This window comes from Lacerta agilis, chromosome 10, assembly GCF_009819535.1.
Source record: "Lacerta agilis isolate rLacAgi1 chromosome 10, rLacAgi1.pri, whole genome shotgun sequence".
NCBI lineage: Eukaryota > Metazoa > Chordata > Lepidosauria > Squamata > Lacertidae > Lacerta > Lacerta agilis.
Window position 1 is genome coordinate 7,409,114 of NC_046321.1, and position 18,101 is coordinate 7,427,214.

At 42.6% G+C, this 18,101-nt stretch overlaps 1 protein-coding gene across 1 annotated transcript; it reads left to right on the forward strand.

Annotated features, from left to right (window-relative positions):
• The first annotated feature begins 2,587 nt into the window (after window positions 1-2,587).
• Window positions 2,588-16,773, forward strand: C10H21orf91 (chromosome 10 C21orf91 homolog). The gene is made up of 5 exons (XM_033162297.1): window positions 2,588-2,660; window positions 6,079-6,209; window positions 13,347-13,880; window positions 14,839-14,901; window positions 15,801-16,773. The coding sequence occupies exons 2-5, from the start codon at window positions 6,086-6,088 to the stop codon at window positions 15,959-15,961; spliced, it is 882 nt and encodes a 293-aa protein (XP_033018188.1). The 5' UTR covers window positions 2,588-2,660; window positions 6,079-6,085; the 3' UTR covers window positions 15,962-16,773.
• Window positions 16,774-18,101: the final 1,328 nt, after the last annotated feature.

Here is an 18,101-nt window from a genome sequence, read left to right on the forward strand (position 1 = left end):
GAGTTGGAAGGGACCCCTGGGGGTCATCTAGTCCAACCCCCTGCCATGCACAAATTTCAACTGAAGCATCCCTGACCTCTCCTTAAAACAAAATAAAATAAAAAATTCTTTCTAGTAGCACCTTAGAGACCAACTAAGTTTGTTCTTGGTATGAGCTTTCGTGTGCATGCACACTTCTTCAGATACATCATACCAAGAACAAACTTAGTTGGTCTCTAAGGTGCTGCTGGAAGGAATTTTTTATTTTATTTTGTTTTGACTGTGGCAGACCAACACGGCTACCTACCTGTAACTCTCCTTAAAAACCTCCAAGGAAGGAGTCCTCCACCTCCTGAGGGAGACCATTGTACTGCCCAACAGCTCTTACTGTCAGAAAGTTATTCCTGATTTTTAGTTGGAATCTCCCTTCTTGCAACTTGAATCCATTTGTTCAGGTTCTACTGGAATGGGAGAAAGTAACCTTGCTCCATCTTCCATGTGACAGCCCTCGGAATATTTGAAGATGGTTATTGTATCTCCTCTCCTCTCAGTCTCCTCTTTTCCAGGCTAAACATACCCAGCTCCTTCAACCCTTCCTCCTAAGGCTTGCTTTCTGGACCCTTGATCACCTTGGTTGCTCTCCTCTGCACACATTCCAGATTATAGCAGAACCGTGGAACTGCTTAAGGTCCCTCTCAGTCTCCATTTCGATGCAGCAAGCCAGATGCCCTAGCAACTTGCACACAGACATATTGAAGTTTTAAAAGGTTTTTGAGTAAGTGCAATAAACAGAGCCGTCTCATCCATAGAAGCCGGTGGCGCGGTGCGCCAGGGCGCTGGGCGCCCCAGGGGCGCCCCCGCGAGCCCGCCGGCATACCGGGCTCCTCCTCCCCAACCCGCCCCCGCCCCCACGGGCAGGCGGGCACTCGCGCGCCGGCAGGCGGGCTGTAAGCCGCCCGCCCTCGCCTCCCAGAGCCCCAGCTGGAGCGCTGGAGCGGCGCGGGGCTTTGCGCGACCTTCCAGCACTCCAGCTGGGGCTCTGGGAGGCGAGGGCGGCCGGCTCGCGCTCCCGCGCGCAGCCGGCCGCCCGCCCGATGCAGCGCGAGCTGCCCAGCAGCGCTGCGCCGTCCAGCTGCGCGCGGAGCGCGAGCTGCGCGGGAGCGCGAGCCGGCCGCCCTCGCCTCCCATCCCGGAAGCGCTGGAAGGGCGCGCAGAGCCCCGCGCCGCTCCAGCGCCACGCCCCTCACCCCCCGCTCGCCCACCCCCCTCCCAAGGGGCGGCAAGCGCGGGAGGGAGGCGGCGGAGAGGCGGCATGGCGGGGGCGCCGGAGGGATAGCCGCGCCAGGGCGGCAGATCCCCTTAAGACGGCTCTGGCAATAAATGTTCATCTAGGAAATAAAACCTGAAGAGAGAGAGAGAGAGAGAGAGAAAGAGAAAGAACAGGAATTTTCTCTTTGCTAGAACTGTGTGTGTGTGTTTGTGTGTTGCTTCCAATCACCCTTGTTGTTGTTGTTGTTGTTTACATGTATATACCGTCATGAAGAGTCGGACACGACTAAACGACTAAACAAGCGGACACGGGGCAATGGATTCAAACTACAAGAAAGAAGATTCCACCTAAACATTAGGAAGAACTTCCTGACAGTAAGAGCTGTCCGACAGTGGAATTTGCTGCCAAGGAGTGTGGTGGAGTCTCCTTCTTTGGAGGTCTTTAAGCGGAGGCTTGACAGCCATCTGTCAGGAATGCTTTGATGGTGTTTCCTGCTTGGCAGGGGGTTGGACTGGATGGCCCTTGGGGTCTCTTCCAACTCTATGATTCTATGATTCTATGACAACAACAACAACCCTTCTTTGAGGATCACAGGCCAGTTTGCAGCATAAAAGCACAAAAACAAACAAAACAAGCAAGCAAACATATCAACTGTTCAGTGAACATGCAGCAAACATTTGAGAGCTCATTGAATGACTAAAACAATATTTTAAATAAAAAATTCCAAAGGACGCTTTTCTTTCTTTTTAAGGGGAATGGATAACATTTGCGAACCCTCATTTCACCTCTTCATTAAATGCTCCCTAGAATGGCTTAGGGAGCGCTTCAGTAGGAATTATCCTATTTGAAACGCACGGCTCTTGCAAACAAGAACTTCCCCGTGGGCTGCTGCAACCCTGCGCTCCATTCCTCTGCAAAGCCCGTCGCTCTGCTCTCCCCTTCCCGCAGGAAGAAAGCAACCGACAGAACCCAGAAACTGAGGCTTGGCGTGCCACTCTATATTTGTGCTGTATGTCTCTGCGCTCTCGGGCAGCGCGCGACGCCTATTCCTGGCCGGGCCCATTGGTGTTTGTGTGGGCGGGGGTGTTTGTCTGTGTGTTCCGCGCGCGCGGAGAGAAGTCAAGCCAGGCCGCTTTCTGGCAGAAACGCGAGCAGAGCAGCTAAGACGACTAGCGAGGCGAGAGGAGGAAAAAGGGAAAAACGAATAAACGAGCACACACAAAATGAGGACACTGACGCGCACCCCCCTTCTCTGGCACGCAATGGTCTAGTCCGGGAAGGCGGGGAGTGGGCGGGGCTCCGGGCGCGAGGAGGCCGAGCGGAGCCCGTCCCTCGCCTTCTTCCCTCAGACGGTGCTCGGCGGCTCCGGAAGACAAAAGCGGGGAGCGCGGCGGTTTGGAGCGCGGACACGGTGAGGGGAAGCGACGGTTTCCGTGAGGGGGGCAGAGGGTTAGTCTTGACCAGGGCCGGCCCTCAGGCAAGGCGAGGCCGCTGCCTCATGCGGCAGGGCCCGCGGGGACGGCTTTCCTTCCTTCACCCCCTTGTTCCCGGCATAGGTCTTCTCTGTGACCTCCTCCTTCCCCGGTAGCTCTGGCCCTTAAGACAATGCGAATGTCTCTTGGATGGTGGTGGTGACCATTCACTCCTCTTGTCGGAGCGCTGTTGATAGCGGCGACTATAGGGTTAACTGTTAGAGTGTTAGTTGTGGGGGGGGCTCCCCCCCCCTCCCCGTGGCTGTTGGGCAAACGGGCAAAAAGGTTTAAAAGAGGAGCGTTAGGGTGACTGCTGTTCCTGCTGAGAAGGTATTATTAGGTCTGGTCCCAATGTATGGGAAGTTGGTGAGGGGCCCGGTTTAAGGGGGAAGCGTTGACGATAATGGTACTGTTTTTGCATTGGTTAAAAGGGGGGGGCGGGTTGGGGCGCTGTTTGAGGGTATTAAGATGAGCCTCGGTGGTAAGTGGGTAAATGGCAGGTTTAAAAGAGAATATTTATTTATTTTAATAATTTTGTGTATGTGTGTAGTTTAAGAGGAATTATTAATAATACACGTGTGTGTGTATACACATGTTACACATGTACATATATATATGCGCGCGCGCACACACACACACACACACGTATACTGTGAGTTTAAGAGGAGTTAATAATATGTATGTTAACTAGGGGAATAGGCATGCCAAGTGAGGTACCCTTTACATTAGCAACCTGGTGAATTGAAAATCACCATTGTACGTTATTCAGCATGGTTGCCCCTGCGGAATCCAAGCCATAAACTGAATATAGTGTGGAGGCATGTTTAGGGAAATCTACATCCTGGTAGTTACGTAGTTGAAACAAAATTTTAAAAAAAATCCAAAGAAGTGTGCATGCACACGAAAGCTCATACCAGTAACAAACTTAGTTGGTCTCTAAGGTGCTACTGGAAGGCTTTTTTTAAATTTTGTTTCTACACCCTGGTAGATTTTGGTAGTGCTGGAGCCATATTTATGACAGGGTTTTTTGTGGCGGGGAGAGGGGGAGTGTTTATGTGCCTTGTGAAATTTGCCATGGAGAAAATGTTGAGGCTGTGCTGAATCCACTTCTACCTGCCTGTTAATTGTTTCCCCATCAACCTTTCCCTCTTAATTGTGGTTCTCTACTTATTTTTATTTACTTGCGCACACACCTCTCCCCCAAGGCAGCACACGGTAGATGTGTTTCCCAGGCAGTCACTCCATCTGGGCAGCAACTTGGCCCTAGACCCTGCTTAGTGTCAGCAAGCTGGTAGCCTCATAGCCCTGAAATTCCCACTTGGTTCTAGCTAATAGACTATTCTGAATAGTACCGAGGAGGCAGAATCAGTAATGGAGCAGCCTTATTTAATTAAGCGACATGGTTTAATTTTGAAACTAGAAGGACGATCCCAGCACCTGAACACAATGGCTAATTTGTAGGGTAGAGATTAGGTTAGATTTATTCTGTTTATGTATTGTTTCACACAAAGGACTACCAAAGTGATTTGCAGTGGCAGCAATCATACAATCCCATTAAAAGTGTTGATCCACGAAAATCACCCAACAACATACAAAATCCACCCTACCTACTTAACGATGAGATGAGGAGCATGCTGGAGCACAATTCCCTTCATCCCTGACTATTGCCAGTGCTGTCTGGGCTGGTGGGTTTTTGGAATCAAACAAGGTTTGGTGTGCTGCAGATTTACCACTTTTACTGAAAAACGTGACTGAGCACGTGTTAGGTACATTTCCCTTGCCACAGCCAGCCCCATTTCAGGGAGTGGGGATAAGAAGTTAGCTTTATTTTCTGTTTAATTTTTAAGACAAGGGAGACTAGTCGAAAGGATAATCCTTATTGGTTCCGTCAAAGCGAGCAATTTTTAAAAAAATATTAAGGGTGACATGTATTTCTCTTAGAAGATGAGCCAGTGTGATCTAGTGGATGCCTTGATTCTCAAAGATGTAGGTTGAGAACCACAGAATGCACTGTTGGCCAGTTCTCTATATTCTTTTGTTTTGATTTTTGTTTACGCCTCACAGAGCTACAGTTTCCAGCACCCTTAATGGAATAGTTTCCATATTATTTGGGGGTGTGTGCTTTAAATGTATAGTGTGTATACAGTCCTAGTCCTCTCTAGGAAAACCAGCCTCATAGAATCCTGGTTTTAGTTTCTGTAGGTATTAAACAGAGTACTTCAAATCTCTTGAAGGCCTTAAGTAAAACTGAAATGAATGTTCTGCATAGTTAATGGACTCTTAATAGCTAATAAACAGTTTGAGAGAGAAACAATTTCAATTTACTACAGAGGATGCTGGGTTTCATTAACTTACCCTTTATATTAGCAGCCTGATGAATTAAAAATCATTATTCGGCATTGTTGCCCCTGCAGAATCCAAGCCGTATACTGAATGTAGTTTAAACAGGATGTTCAAGCCAAATGACATTACAATCCTTAATTACAACTCTAGTGTATTGCACAGGAGATGTGATCAAGCCTGTTAACTATTCCAGATTAATACTCACAGTGCCAGCCGTGTTAGGAAAATGTGTAAGGCAAAACATGTACAGTATAGGCTTCAGATGACTTTGGAGGCATTGTTGTGGGCCGAGCTCTGTGGAACTCCTTCCCACAAGAAGTTAAGACAGCCACTGCCCCTACTGAGTTTCAGACATCTGGTCAGAACTGTTTTATTTCAGGAGGCCTTTGTACCCTGGATGCTTCTCAGAAGTTTTACATTTTTCTTTCCTTTTTTAGATTTAAACTTTAGCGGTTTAATTTGTGGTGTAAACTTTGTGTGTAGTATATTTTATTGTTGTAAGCCACTTTGAGACCTATGTAGTGGAAATCGGAATATAAATATTAAAATAAAAACTGCAAGTCGTGATGTGTTCATGTTTTTAGACAAGTGACAAAAATGCAAAATGCGTCTGTGACTGCCAAACTGAATTGGCACAAATATTTTAAATCCTTAAATACAGTTAATTGTTCACAGGAAAAACATAGTGAGCATGTCAAAGGGCATTGTTTTCCTTTCCTATCAGGTTAGAGAACCACAGAAGAGCATATAATTTAAGCACTTGCTCAGTGAGTTTTAAAGTATTTAGGCCATGTAGAGCAAACCAAATGTGGAGAATACTAATCCTGTAGGCTTGAAATTATGAAAATGTAGAATAAAGGGTGTCTAGAAATAAGGCTTCTGTTTTAAATCTATGGGAAATGGAAAATAGAAACTTTCAGGTGCATTACCATATGTTCAAATTTAGGTTGTGGTTAGTGCTAGGATGTGGTTTTCTTCAGCCTTCACTAGGTAACAGGACATTTTCTCTTTTAGGGACACTATGAACGAAGAGCAGTTTGTTAACATTGACTTGAACGACGATAATGTTTGCAGCGTGTGCAAGTTAGGAACAGAAAGAGAGACGCTCTCATTCTGCCACATTTGTTTTGAGCTAAACATTGAAGGTAAGTGTAGCCTAACATTGAATAATAATACTGCACCATTGAGGCTTTGGGAAATTCTGAAAGGAAATTCTTATTCTTATTATTGGAAGAATGTCTCTTTTACTAGAAAAGTAGTATATAAATACAACATTTTAACTGTTAGCATATTTGTGAAAATTCTCTGTAGTGTCCCGTCCACTAAAAAACATCTACAGTAATAGAGACAAATTCAAAAGTAGTCACTAAATAATACAGATCACTTGTTGGACTTTTTCAGGGTTTAAGGATCTAAATGCAAGATAACCTACTGTTTCTAAGCAACCACATTATGTCACTGCCAGATGGAGTAGCCATCTGTAAAAACAACTGAGTTTTGTGACACCTTAAAGACGAACCAATTCATTGTAGCATAAGCTTTCCCATATCAGATTTTACTTATTTAACAAGGTTTGTATGCCACCAAAAAAACTCCAGCAACCCTCTAATGTATGGTCACTGATATATCAACACTGTGTGTGTGTGTGTATAATGTTGGCTGTCATTTAGAGCCTGTCATTGTGCAGCAGAAACACTTGCTAGCCTTGTTTCCTAATGTTCAGCAGAAACACTTGCTAGTCTTGTTTCCTAGCAATGGTTTAAAATACTTTCAAGCTGAAAACTTGTCAGGATCCAGCATGACTGTCAGGTTAGCCTGATGCCACTACTAAAGTCTTCAATTCAGACACAGGAAACCTGCGTTCCCATCTCTGCTATGCTTTGAGATTTACTTTATGGTATTAAGCAACATGCTAACTTTAAACTTCATCTCCCTCACAAGGGTGTTTGTGTGAATTTAAAAAAAAATCAGTTTGGAGAAGAAAGGATAGGAATACAACTCAAATCTTTTGGGCTTGGACTGTATGCATGTGAGCCCTGTAAATAGTTAATTTACTCTCGAGCTTTTTGTAACTTTATAATCTGATAATCAGGATTTGAAGGACTGCTAGTTTAGTTAACCGATACTCACATTTGCCCAGTCTTTAAATAAACACCTGTGCATTTCTTAAGCACGCATTTACTTGGCGATTTCCATTTCCCTTATTCTCAGTTTTGTTACAGTTCCAGTATTCATAAATACGTGTTTGTGTCTTACGAAATACATTTCTTGACAAATGTTTGGTCTCCCACTTGTCTTTAGAATAAACAGTGCCGTGTTGAAATATGAAGTGTAACTACTCTTCAGTAATGGGTTTGTGGGCTCCTAACAATAGAAATTTGACCTAGAATAATAGTTAAGTTGTATGTTTCTGTACAGTATTGTATATTCCAAAAGACAAGTGGAAGCATGTGCATTTTGTCGTGAACTGTATTTCTTAAGAGATGAACAAGACCCAAGTAAACAAGTCTAAACACATTTCTGTAGTAATAAACATTTGCTGGTGTTCCATCCAGTAATATCCTTCCTGCACAAAGGACTTTAGAGTTTTGCCTCATATTTATTTGAGGGAAAAAGGTTACCAGACTACAGTCAATGCTGTTTTTTAAATACCAGTCTAGGCAGCAAAGCTGATTGAGGATTGTTGATCTATAACAGTGATGGCCAAACTTGGCCCTCCAGCTATTTTGGGACTATAATTCCCATCATCTCTGGCCACTGGTCCTGCTTGCTAGGGATGATGGGAGTTGTAGTCCCAAAACAGCTGGAGGGCCAAGTTTAGCCATCACTGATCTATAACAACAAACAGATCCCCTTACCCTAGTTTGCCCTATATGGAATCTAATGATCGGGCAGATAAATATTGAGCAGCTGTTATTAAAATCTTACTTGGTACCAGAAGTAGAAAGCACTCCACTGAGTGCCGTCACAGGAACAGTGGACTACACTGGCTGCTGGTTTGTGCAGGACTTTCTATGCTATATCCTGCAGCAAAGTACTTGGCAAAGAACAGTTTTTAAAAACAGTACTGTTGCAGCATTCTGAAGGGTTTGTTGGCGTGCTAGTAAAATGGGGAGAAGAAAGATGACTTAAAAACCAAACCAGTTTGCTTTGTTTGGGTTCCAGAGCACAGTGGCAAGTGTCCTGCTTACCTTGGCTGGGCTCACAAGGTTCAGCTCAAAGTTGGGAAGATGTCTTGTTGCTATTCATTCTCTTCCAAAGGTGGCTCCAAAGTTCTCCCAATCTGCAAATTATTAGCTGTAAGGAAACCTGACTGTTTTCAAATGGTTTTTTTAGGTGGTGTTTGTTTTATTTTTAATTTGTATTGCTTTGTTGCTGTGTTTCACACTCTGGGCTCTTTTGGGCGGCAGGGGTTGGGTTGAAATTTTATAATAAGTAAATAAAATAAGGCAGTGGGTTAAACTGAATGACCGTCCTGTTTTGCAGTCGTATGATCATTCCAGACCTGTTTCTTAATGGCCCGTTATCTTGGTAACAATTCCCCTGAAACAAAACAATTGATTAATTCACTTTGCAGTAAAAACACTTCAAACCACCTCTTTTTAATCAATTAAGGAATAATTACTCCATGCAGCATGCTTTTTAAATTTGATTAATTATCCCATTGAGTTAGATAGAAATCCGTTTAAAAACCTTTACAAAATCTACCTCTCCACATGCACACAGCAACAAAGCAAAATCCTAAAGTGGCCTTTTACTTAATTATCAGCCACCTAGGGATAATTGCATCTAAGGAAATAAAAACTTGGATGCCATCCAACCTGGAGAAAGGGTGGTGGTGGAGAAGAGGCACAAACGATGGATGTTAACAGCTAGCTAGCAAGTCCTGGCATCAAAGCTGTGTGTTGTGCCTGTTCATGGCTCTTTGAACTTGCCCAGCTGCTAGCATAGCTCTTTGGATTAGAGACTTGCACACAAAGAGAAAACAAGCCCAGCAGCTATTGTGTAACACAGCAACATGAGCTGGGTACAAAAGCTGATGCTGGCTGTTCCATATAATGAGATCTTCCATTGTAGAAGGCGGTAGAAAAGAATAAATGCCTACTTTAAAATACATCTGCACCTGTTCTGAAATACTTCTTGAAAAGCAGATAATTTAGTTCCTACTTTCTTTACATGTATATGCTTGTTGTTCTAAGCATCTGTTTTATATTTAGCCAAGATAGAAATATGTTGGGACATGAGTTCTCTTTCAGCATTTTAATTAACGCTTTTCAAATATAGAGGGTCCTCCCAGGCATAATATAAGTAGCTGCTGGCTGAGAGCTGCTTGTCAGTTCAGTTACAACTCTACAGGGAGATAATCCTTCAGATTTAACATACTGGCCTTATGGCTGAATGCCTAAATGGCTTGGTAAGACTGCATTTTTCCATACTCAAAACCAGCAGTAAAAAGGTAAAGGGACCCTTGACCATTAGGTCCAGTCGTGTCCGACTCTGGGATTGCGAAGCTCATCTCGCTTTACTGGCCGAGAGAGCCGACGTACAGCTTCCGGGTCATGTGGCCAGCATGATAAAGCCGCTTCTGGCGGACCAGAGCAGCACACGGAAACGCTGTTTACCTTCCCGTCGGAGCAGTACCTATTTATCTACTTGCACTTTTACGTGCTTTTGTTTTTTTTTTTTTTTTATAAGAATTTATTGACATTTTTACTTATAACAACATACAACCTTAACCACACCTACATTTATACACATACAAAACAAATACAATTACACATCTAATACAAAAATTGCCATGATTTTTCTTCTTAATTAGACATCTCAAAAAAAAAAAAAAAATTTCTTTTTCCAATCTTGACAGTTGACTTCCCCTGCCTTTTCACCTTCGAGTTTATATCCATAATCTACTTTTTAACCTCTTCATTTAAAGAAATTAAACTTAATTATATATCTAAAGTAAAACATTCATCTTAATCTTCATCTTAGTCTTAATCATCTTAATCTATAAACTTAAACCACTTAAAATGACTTCATTTATACTACATCCTCATAAATCCTCACAAATCATCCTCAACAAATCTATCTCTTCTGTCCTTTGAACTGCTGCTAATAACATAGAAACTTGAAATATCTCTTTTCATGTTCAAACAAATAATAAAACAAACTATTGTTGACAATGTTCACCCTCCGATTTCAAAATACCATAACAGATTACTTTAGATTTTACTTAATACTTCACCCCACACCCCCTCTGTCCATTCTTCTTCTCCTGATGGCATCAGCACTGAACTTCCATGCAACTTCCCTCTCCCAACGTCCACAGATCCAGGCACAGTCCAAAGCTCTCCTTGCCACGAGCTCCGAGGTATCCAACTCTCCCTCTCTCAGCTTCTCCGGTTCTTTGTAGCATTCCTTTTCTTCTTGTAAATACCTTAATTCTCTGTCCCTGGCCCCCGAGCTCACACCTCGGGGACTGGATATAGCAAATCTTGACATCGCCTTGGGGCTGCCACCCCCAACAAGCGAATTTCCTCTCCGAAGTAGCTCATTCATTTCTTCCCATCTTTCCATCCATCCTCTCAGCTCTTTGACAAGATTTTCTTCCAAAGTGTCAAAAGTTTTGTTAGCCTCCTCTGTGGGCAGTTGGTTCCATTTCAGACCCCCACACAAGACTTTGACTTTTCTGTAAATTAGTTCCACCTTCAAGGCAGTGAGCCTTTGTTCATCTGTTAGTCCAGAGTTCAATACCAGTTCAAGGACGAAACCCAGCATACTGGCAGAGGAGGAGGAAGTAGGTATCATATTTCTTCTCCTGTCTCTTTGTTCGTCGCCATTTTCCTAAGCTGGAGCGCAAACACCGCAACTTTAAATAGAGATATTTTCCGCTAGTTAGCTTCCCAAGAAAAAAGTTTGCCAGTCTCATGTATCAATTTTAGATACTTTATAACCAGTTCTGTGGCAGCAATCCCTCAAATTGGTTAATTTCTTAGGCTCGAAGGGAGGGAGGCAGGCTGCCTTTCTCCTTCCCCCCGGATCGTTCCAAAAACACGATTTCTGCCAAGATTATTTACTCACGACCACCGGGTTCCTTTAGCTCCATTCTTCACAGGTAGAACTTGGACGCTCACCGCGGGCTTTGCCGCCGCATTTGCATCCCGGTTGGGGCATATCCCCGTAAGCCCGGCTCCGTTGTCCCTTCACCCCCACTCCCCCTTTACAGGGGGGCAGGGGAAGGGTTCGGGGCCTCCGCGGGCGCAGCCGGGGAGCCCAGGGTGCGGGACGCTCTTCCCGCACCCCAACCGGAGCCGCGCGCTGCGGTAGCGCGGCTCCTAACCCCCGGGATGGACAAGGCGCTTCAGACCCGAAGCAGCCTTCGACCACCCGGCGATGGCGTCGCCGCCGGAAGTCCCACTTTTACGTGCTTTTGAACTGCGAGGTTGGCAGGGGCTGGGACCAAGCAACGTACCACAGACTAATTTGCTTGCAGAGTAATAAGCTGCCAGAAATCATTGCATCTTGATTTTTGGGCACAGTCCCTCATGGTGTTGGTTAGGCATTTCTATAGGGTATTTGCTGGATTTAATAATCTGATATTTTTGTTGTTGATATAAATAGCAGTGTCTTTAAATATTTTTAAACGATACCATGAGCTTGAGTGGCAGAATCATTGTAGACTGAGAGAACTAATATAAATATTATTTCCTCATTTTTAAAAGTCAGCTGTTCTTCAGAATAAATTCTGCTCAGCCAATGTACTGTCACTTCGTCTTTATTGCAGGTGTTGTACACTCAGTTGAAAACTTCCATGAAGATTCTAGTGCATCATATATAATGCTTAACTATGGTTTAACTTGAAACAAGCAGTGTGATGATGCACATTAGGGTTCTTTCTGTAAACTGCTTTGAAGTTTTTTGCAATCAAGTTGTGTAAATTTAATGAAATTACTCAAAATTCCACATTTTGCTCCTGGCCATGCTGGAAGCAACAAAGCACAAAGCTTTTATATTTTATATTATTTTTTTTCGAGTTAGGAAGAGAGCAGAGGGAATTGTTACAGATCCTTTGCATCCCGGTCATCATCTGTTTAATTTACTTCCATCTGGACGTCGCTACATGACTTTATACACAAAATCTGCCAGGCACAGGAACAGTTTTTTCCCTTGTGCCATTAAATTGTTAAATTCGTAGTTGTGTAGGAGAAGGGGAGGTCAGGTATGGTGGGGTTTCTTTACTGTGTCATTGTATTGTTAGTGGAACAGTGTTTGTATAAGGTATGTTTACAATGCAATGTAGCTGAAGCAAAATTCCAAGTATGATGGAAAATGTACTTGGCCAATAAATTATTCCTTATCCCTTATTGTGTCGGTGAAATGTGAGTTCATGGTTTGTTTCTTCTCCAAGCTCCTGGTTTGAGTCTTCTCCAGGCATAGCACAAGCAGTAGCCAAGGTTTGTTTAAGGGAAACAAACCATGAACTTTGCTTTGCAGGGCCAGAAGTGAGACCATGCTGGAATCAACTATGGTTCCGTGTAATGCATGAACGCAGCTTCTGTTGGCTGTTGGGGTGCAGAATGTGGAAATCTCACCTCCATGTTTTTTGGGGTGGCGGTATATGTGAAATAAGTTAGCTTCTCAATGAGATTGAGAAGGAAGATTAGATTTATTCTTTCCAAACTCCTATAGATGAGAGACAAAACCCATGTGTAGAATGGAAAAAAATTGTTTTTGTAGACCTGGTGAAAACAGCAACACATTTTTTTTGCTCAGTGGAGAATTACAGCTGCAGCACTGCCACACTCCTTTATTTCACATTCATACATGTGTTGCATAATCTGCTTTATGATAGATGTTCACAGAGCTTTTCCTAGTCAAAATCCAGCCTATTTAAAGGTGCTTAGATAACAGAGATTCTGTCCAGTAACTCTGCAAAGCATCACTTTCCAGTCCTGTGAAAGACTGTCTTGGTGCCATGTTAAAGGAGCTGGTGCCCTGAGTGACTCTAGCTATCTCAATATAGTACTTCTCATTTTTTGCTGTAAACATTAACTTAGAGATGTTAATCTATAGGTTACCAAAGCATAGACAGGTTAGGCTACTCTTGTCCAGATAGGGGCACAGCCTGACTATGAGATACAGAAAATTACCTGTTTATCAACCTTGTGTTCTTGCAACCTGTGTCTAGTCTGCATTGAGTGCCTATTTCTTCTTAAAATATCTGCAGCCTACAATTTAATATAATTGAATTACAGTGTCCACTTGTAACTTTTTTCTCCCCTCAGGAATACCAAAGTCTGATCTTCTGCATACAAGATCATTAAGGGGACATAGAGACTGTTTTGAGAAATTCCACTTAATAGCAAACCAGAGTTGCCCACAGTCAAAACTCTCCAAGAGCACATATGCAGAAGTGAAAAACATATTGAGCAAAAAAATTAACTGGATTATACAGTATGCACAAAACAAAGATTTGGATTTGGATTCTGAAAGTTCAAAGCAAGCACAGCATCACCTGTTTGGCTTTAGACATCAGAGAGAGAGAAAGCTACTTCCGCAATTTGATTCCCAAGTTCCTAAATACTCTGCAAAATGGGTAGATGGAAACTCCGGGAGTATTTCAAACTGTTCACACAGTATTCTAGAACCAAGAGAATCCAGCGATTTTAGACTTGATATGTTGCAGCAAGCAGGGGCTACCTTACGCTGTAGTAGTTCATTGTGGTCTAGTCATGACCAGTCAGCGGAGATGGGGAAAGCTGAAACAGGTCCAGATACCCAGGGCCAAAGAAGACACCCGCAGTACAGCAGGGAGCAATGTAAGTGCTTATGCTTATGTGTCTCGATATTTTTGTTCTAAACGTTTATAAAGGCATTTTTAATAGCTTTTAGTAATCGGACTTAGTCATCTGAAAGTCACTGGAAATGGGAAACGAGCAAATGTCGCTTGCTAGTATCTGATTGTTAAATGCACCATGAAAGAAGGGAAGTCTTCCTTTTTGAGTTGATGTGCAAACACTAAAATTGTATTTATCTTTGAGCGTTTCATTGACACAATGGATTCACTCCAGCGATTACCACGAAGGCAGAAGGAGGGAGGTCTTCTGAGTTCACAAAACCGTAGAACCTGTAAATGTAAAGACTTTGTTTTAAATCAGCAGATTTTGTGTTGTGTTTAGGATTGCAGCCTCATGACATTTACAAGGGAGTAAGCTCCATTGAGTGTATGGAAACTTAATTCTAGGGAAACATGTATAAGATGACACTATTAATCCAATAGTGTCGATCTCTCTGAATGCTTAATTTAGTGTCTAGTAAAGGTTTTACAATCCTGGAGCAGCTTCGAAGGGTGCAGAAGTGCTGTGTGCTGGCGGGTGGGGAACTGACAACAAGCAAGAGCTACTTTGCTTATTAAGCCTGTTCAGTTTTTATGGCCACAGTAACCCCAGTGGACATCTTCCCATTTATTTCCCCCAAAGGGATGTTTATAACCCTGACCAGGTAAGAGTGTGACACTGCATGGCATGTGACATAGAAAGGGCACAAATTCACATTAAGGCAGTTGTATGAACTTTTTCACTCCTGGGTATTTGGGGTTGCCATGTTCTTCTGAACATTAATACCCCCTAGCATAAGTATGTTGCTGCATTCAGTTATGTTAGTCTTTGCTACCCTTCGAAATGGTTTGTTAAAACATTTCTGTAGATCACCCCTCCTTTGCTTCCCTTCCCACTCTCTTTTGTCTGGTGGCTTACGGGTTTTTTTTTCTTGTTTCAGTGAGTAAGATGACTCTTGCAGAGGTGGAGCAGCTGAATGGGAAACTTCTCCAGCAAATCCAGGGTAAGCTGAATTTTAATATTTGCCTATTGATCGGTCTCCCCCAAAATAAATAAATACATAAAGGAAAAAGACACTGCTAGTTTTAAGTGTAGAAAATACACTTTACTCTCTCTCCCCATGAAAAAGGTAGAAATCTTAGGAAATAGAAACAAATTAATTTTGGAGACTACAATGTAAAAGCATCCATCTGCATTCTAGAAAGTGTCATGTATTCTACTCATATATTGATCCAGAGTAGAATCCCAATGTATAGTTAGCAGAGTAAAAACTTAAACATGTTGCAGGATTCCCAGAAAATAGACCAGAGACAATTAATATTTCATCCAGCAGAGCTTTACTGCTACTGAAGGCAAATGAGCATAATGGTCATAAATCCAATACATTCAGGATTGGCACTGTCCATAAGAAATCCAGTTGCAGCAGATTTTACTTAAACCTACAATAATTTATAATAAGGCTAAAACTTAACACTATATACAGTACACCACACCAGAAGGAAGAGAGACAGAAAGAAAGAGAGACCCAGGCTTCTTCTGGCCTTATTATTATAGTCAGCATGATCTTGACAGAAAAAGATAACAGAACCAGTTTAAGCCAGCTGTACTCAGCTTCTCTGAAGGAATAACCCAAACATCATGAACCTTCTGCTTGTTTCTTTCACACAGAGAAGCTTCCAGAACCCTCTTGAATTAATTAGATTAGGAAAGATCTCTACACATCACATCAATACTTTCTGTACTAAGAAATGCAAACTGACAGAAAGGGCTCTAGGTTACTGGTTTATAGGTTCACAATTTTCATTTTGTTTTTAGTATCTTGTAAATGAAACTACAACATTGCAAAGTGATGGGTGTACTTCCTGAAATCATGGACTAACTTGATGCTGATATTTATTTCAGATGTGTTTGAAGAGCTGACTAAGCAAGTACAAGAAAAGGACTCCTTGGCTTCACAGCTTAATGTCCGTCACATTGCTATTGAGCAGCTGCTAAAGAACTGTTCAAAATTGCCATGTCTACAGATGGGACGGGCAGCAATGAAATCCAATATCTCCATATAGCTGCAGCAAAGCTTGCCTTTCCCTGCTTTGTTAATCTTATCTCATACAGTTGCATACTCAAGCAGTATTTTGGAAAATTCTAAACAGGTATGCATTGCAAAACACAATGGAAGTTACATACAGTGCTCTTTTTTAAAAGAAGATGAAGAGGAAGAGGAAAAGTGCACTGGAGACTAGTTTGACTCTGGAAGTCATCTAATCTCCTCCCAAAATTTGTTACGTTCTTTCCAGGCACTGATGATAAATACTTTGGTGTGACTTGACAAAGACTTCTGACTGCCTGTAAATAGCCTGGAGCATTAGTTGATGAAATGCAGTTTTTGGGTACGAAGAAAATGATGGCGCAACCAGTATTCATGAAATCTACATTTCTTATTTATTGTAAGCAATATTTTATTACTGAAATTTTATACAAGAAGAAACTATTTTAGGTACTTTTCCACATCTCTTTATAAAAGTTTTGAATGATATATAACATTTTTGCCTTGTGTAATGATGGTTTACCTTTTTTTCAAGTCTGTGTATTTAACTTTCATGATGGAAGTTGTTGGTTTTTTTAAAAAAAAAATGTTTCCCAAAGACACAATCTCAGTGGCTATAATGAATTACTTTTACTTTTCAGCAGTGTACAATTGATTGGGCATGGGTTGTATCTTAACAGAAGAAATTTAAGCACAACACCTCCTTTTCGGAATGATGGTTTGTGTTTTGTTAATATATGAAGAGCTGGGTTTTGGTTTTGTATGTGAATTTTTAATGCTTAATAAAAGTATATGGCTTCAAAGAAATAAACCTATAATACCTCATGGAAACAAATGTAGTATTCTTTTGATGCTCTGCCTGATATGTCACAAACTCCTTGCACATAGAAAACTAGGGTATTAAGTAAGCTAGGCTCAGAAGCCTTATCTTGCACATGCGACCACCACTGATGGGCACATGGCTCAGGGCAAAATGTAGCAAACAGCTAGTTTATGCAGTTTGCTCCTGCGAACATCCTACTACAAAAAGTGCATTGAAATCTGGGGTGCATAATGCTATACAATGCCCATCAGGGAGAAACTACTTGTGCATTTGTTCGGATAACATCTCTGGTAATTACTGTACCAGAGGGAACCCCTGACCATTGGGTCCAGTCGTGTCTGACTCTAGGGTTGCGGCGCTCATCTCGTGTTACTGGCCGAGGGATCCGGCGTACAGCTTCCGGGTCATGTGGCCAGCATGACTAAGCCACTTCTGGTGAACCAGAGCAGCGCACGGAAACGCTGTTTACCTTCCCGCTGGAGCGGTACCTATTTATCTACTTGCACTTTGATGTGCTTTTGAACTGCTAGGTGGGCAGGAGCAGGGACCGAGCAATGGGAGCTCACCCCGTCGCAGGGATTCGAACCGTCGACCTGGTCGGCAAGCCCTAGGCTCTGTGGTTTAACCCACAGCTTTTAACTGATTAAAGTTGTAGTTGAGTATTTGCCTTCAAGACTTCATCTCCCTCGGCATCTGAATCCAGCTTTCGTTTAACAAGCATCTTGGCAAAGGTCAAGAGAAGGAGCTGTTTATAGGTCCCAGTGGGACCTATATTGTGATCATTTTAAAGCATTTTCCTCCCAACTTCAGTTTACAAGGATCAGTAGTAGCACACAGATCATAGCGACCTTTCCCACTCTCCCTCTGGCTCTTCAGCCCGACTCATCTGCACACAGCAAATAAGCTTTTAAAAGTAGTGTGCTGTGTGGTCTTGGACTTCAAAGAAGAGTTAACTTTTTTTTTGCCTTGAGCCAGAGAAAATGACGAATGATGTTTGACTTCAAGGTTGCTCGATCAGTTCTAAAAATGCTTTGTGTTCTGTAGTGGTGAGAGTGTTAGACAGAGCAGGAGGACTAGGGTTCAAATTCCCACTCCGCCACGAAGCTCGCTGGGCTGACCGTGGGCCAGGCACTGCTGGCCTAACCTACCTCACAGGATTGTTGTAGAAAAATGGGGAGAAAGATAACATTACCTCCTTGAGCTACTTGGAGGAAAGGTGATGGAAGGGGTTAATTAGCTAACCTATATATTTACCTGAATGTATTGTTAGTCCAGTGAATGTATTAAGTATAAAAGTGCCCCTGTTAAGCTTTTCTGTATGAAACTGCTCTGTAAA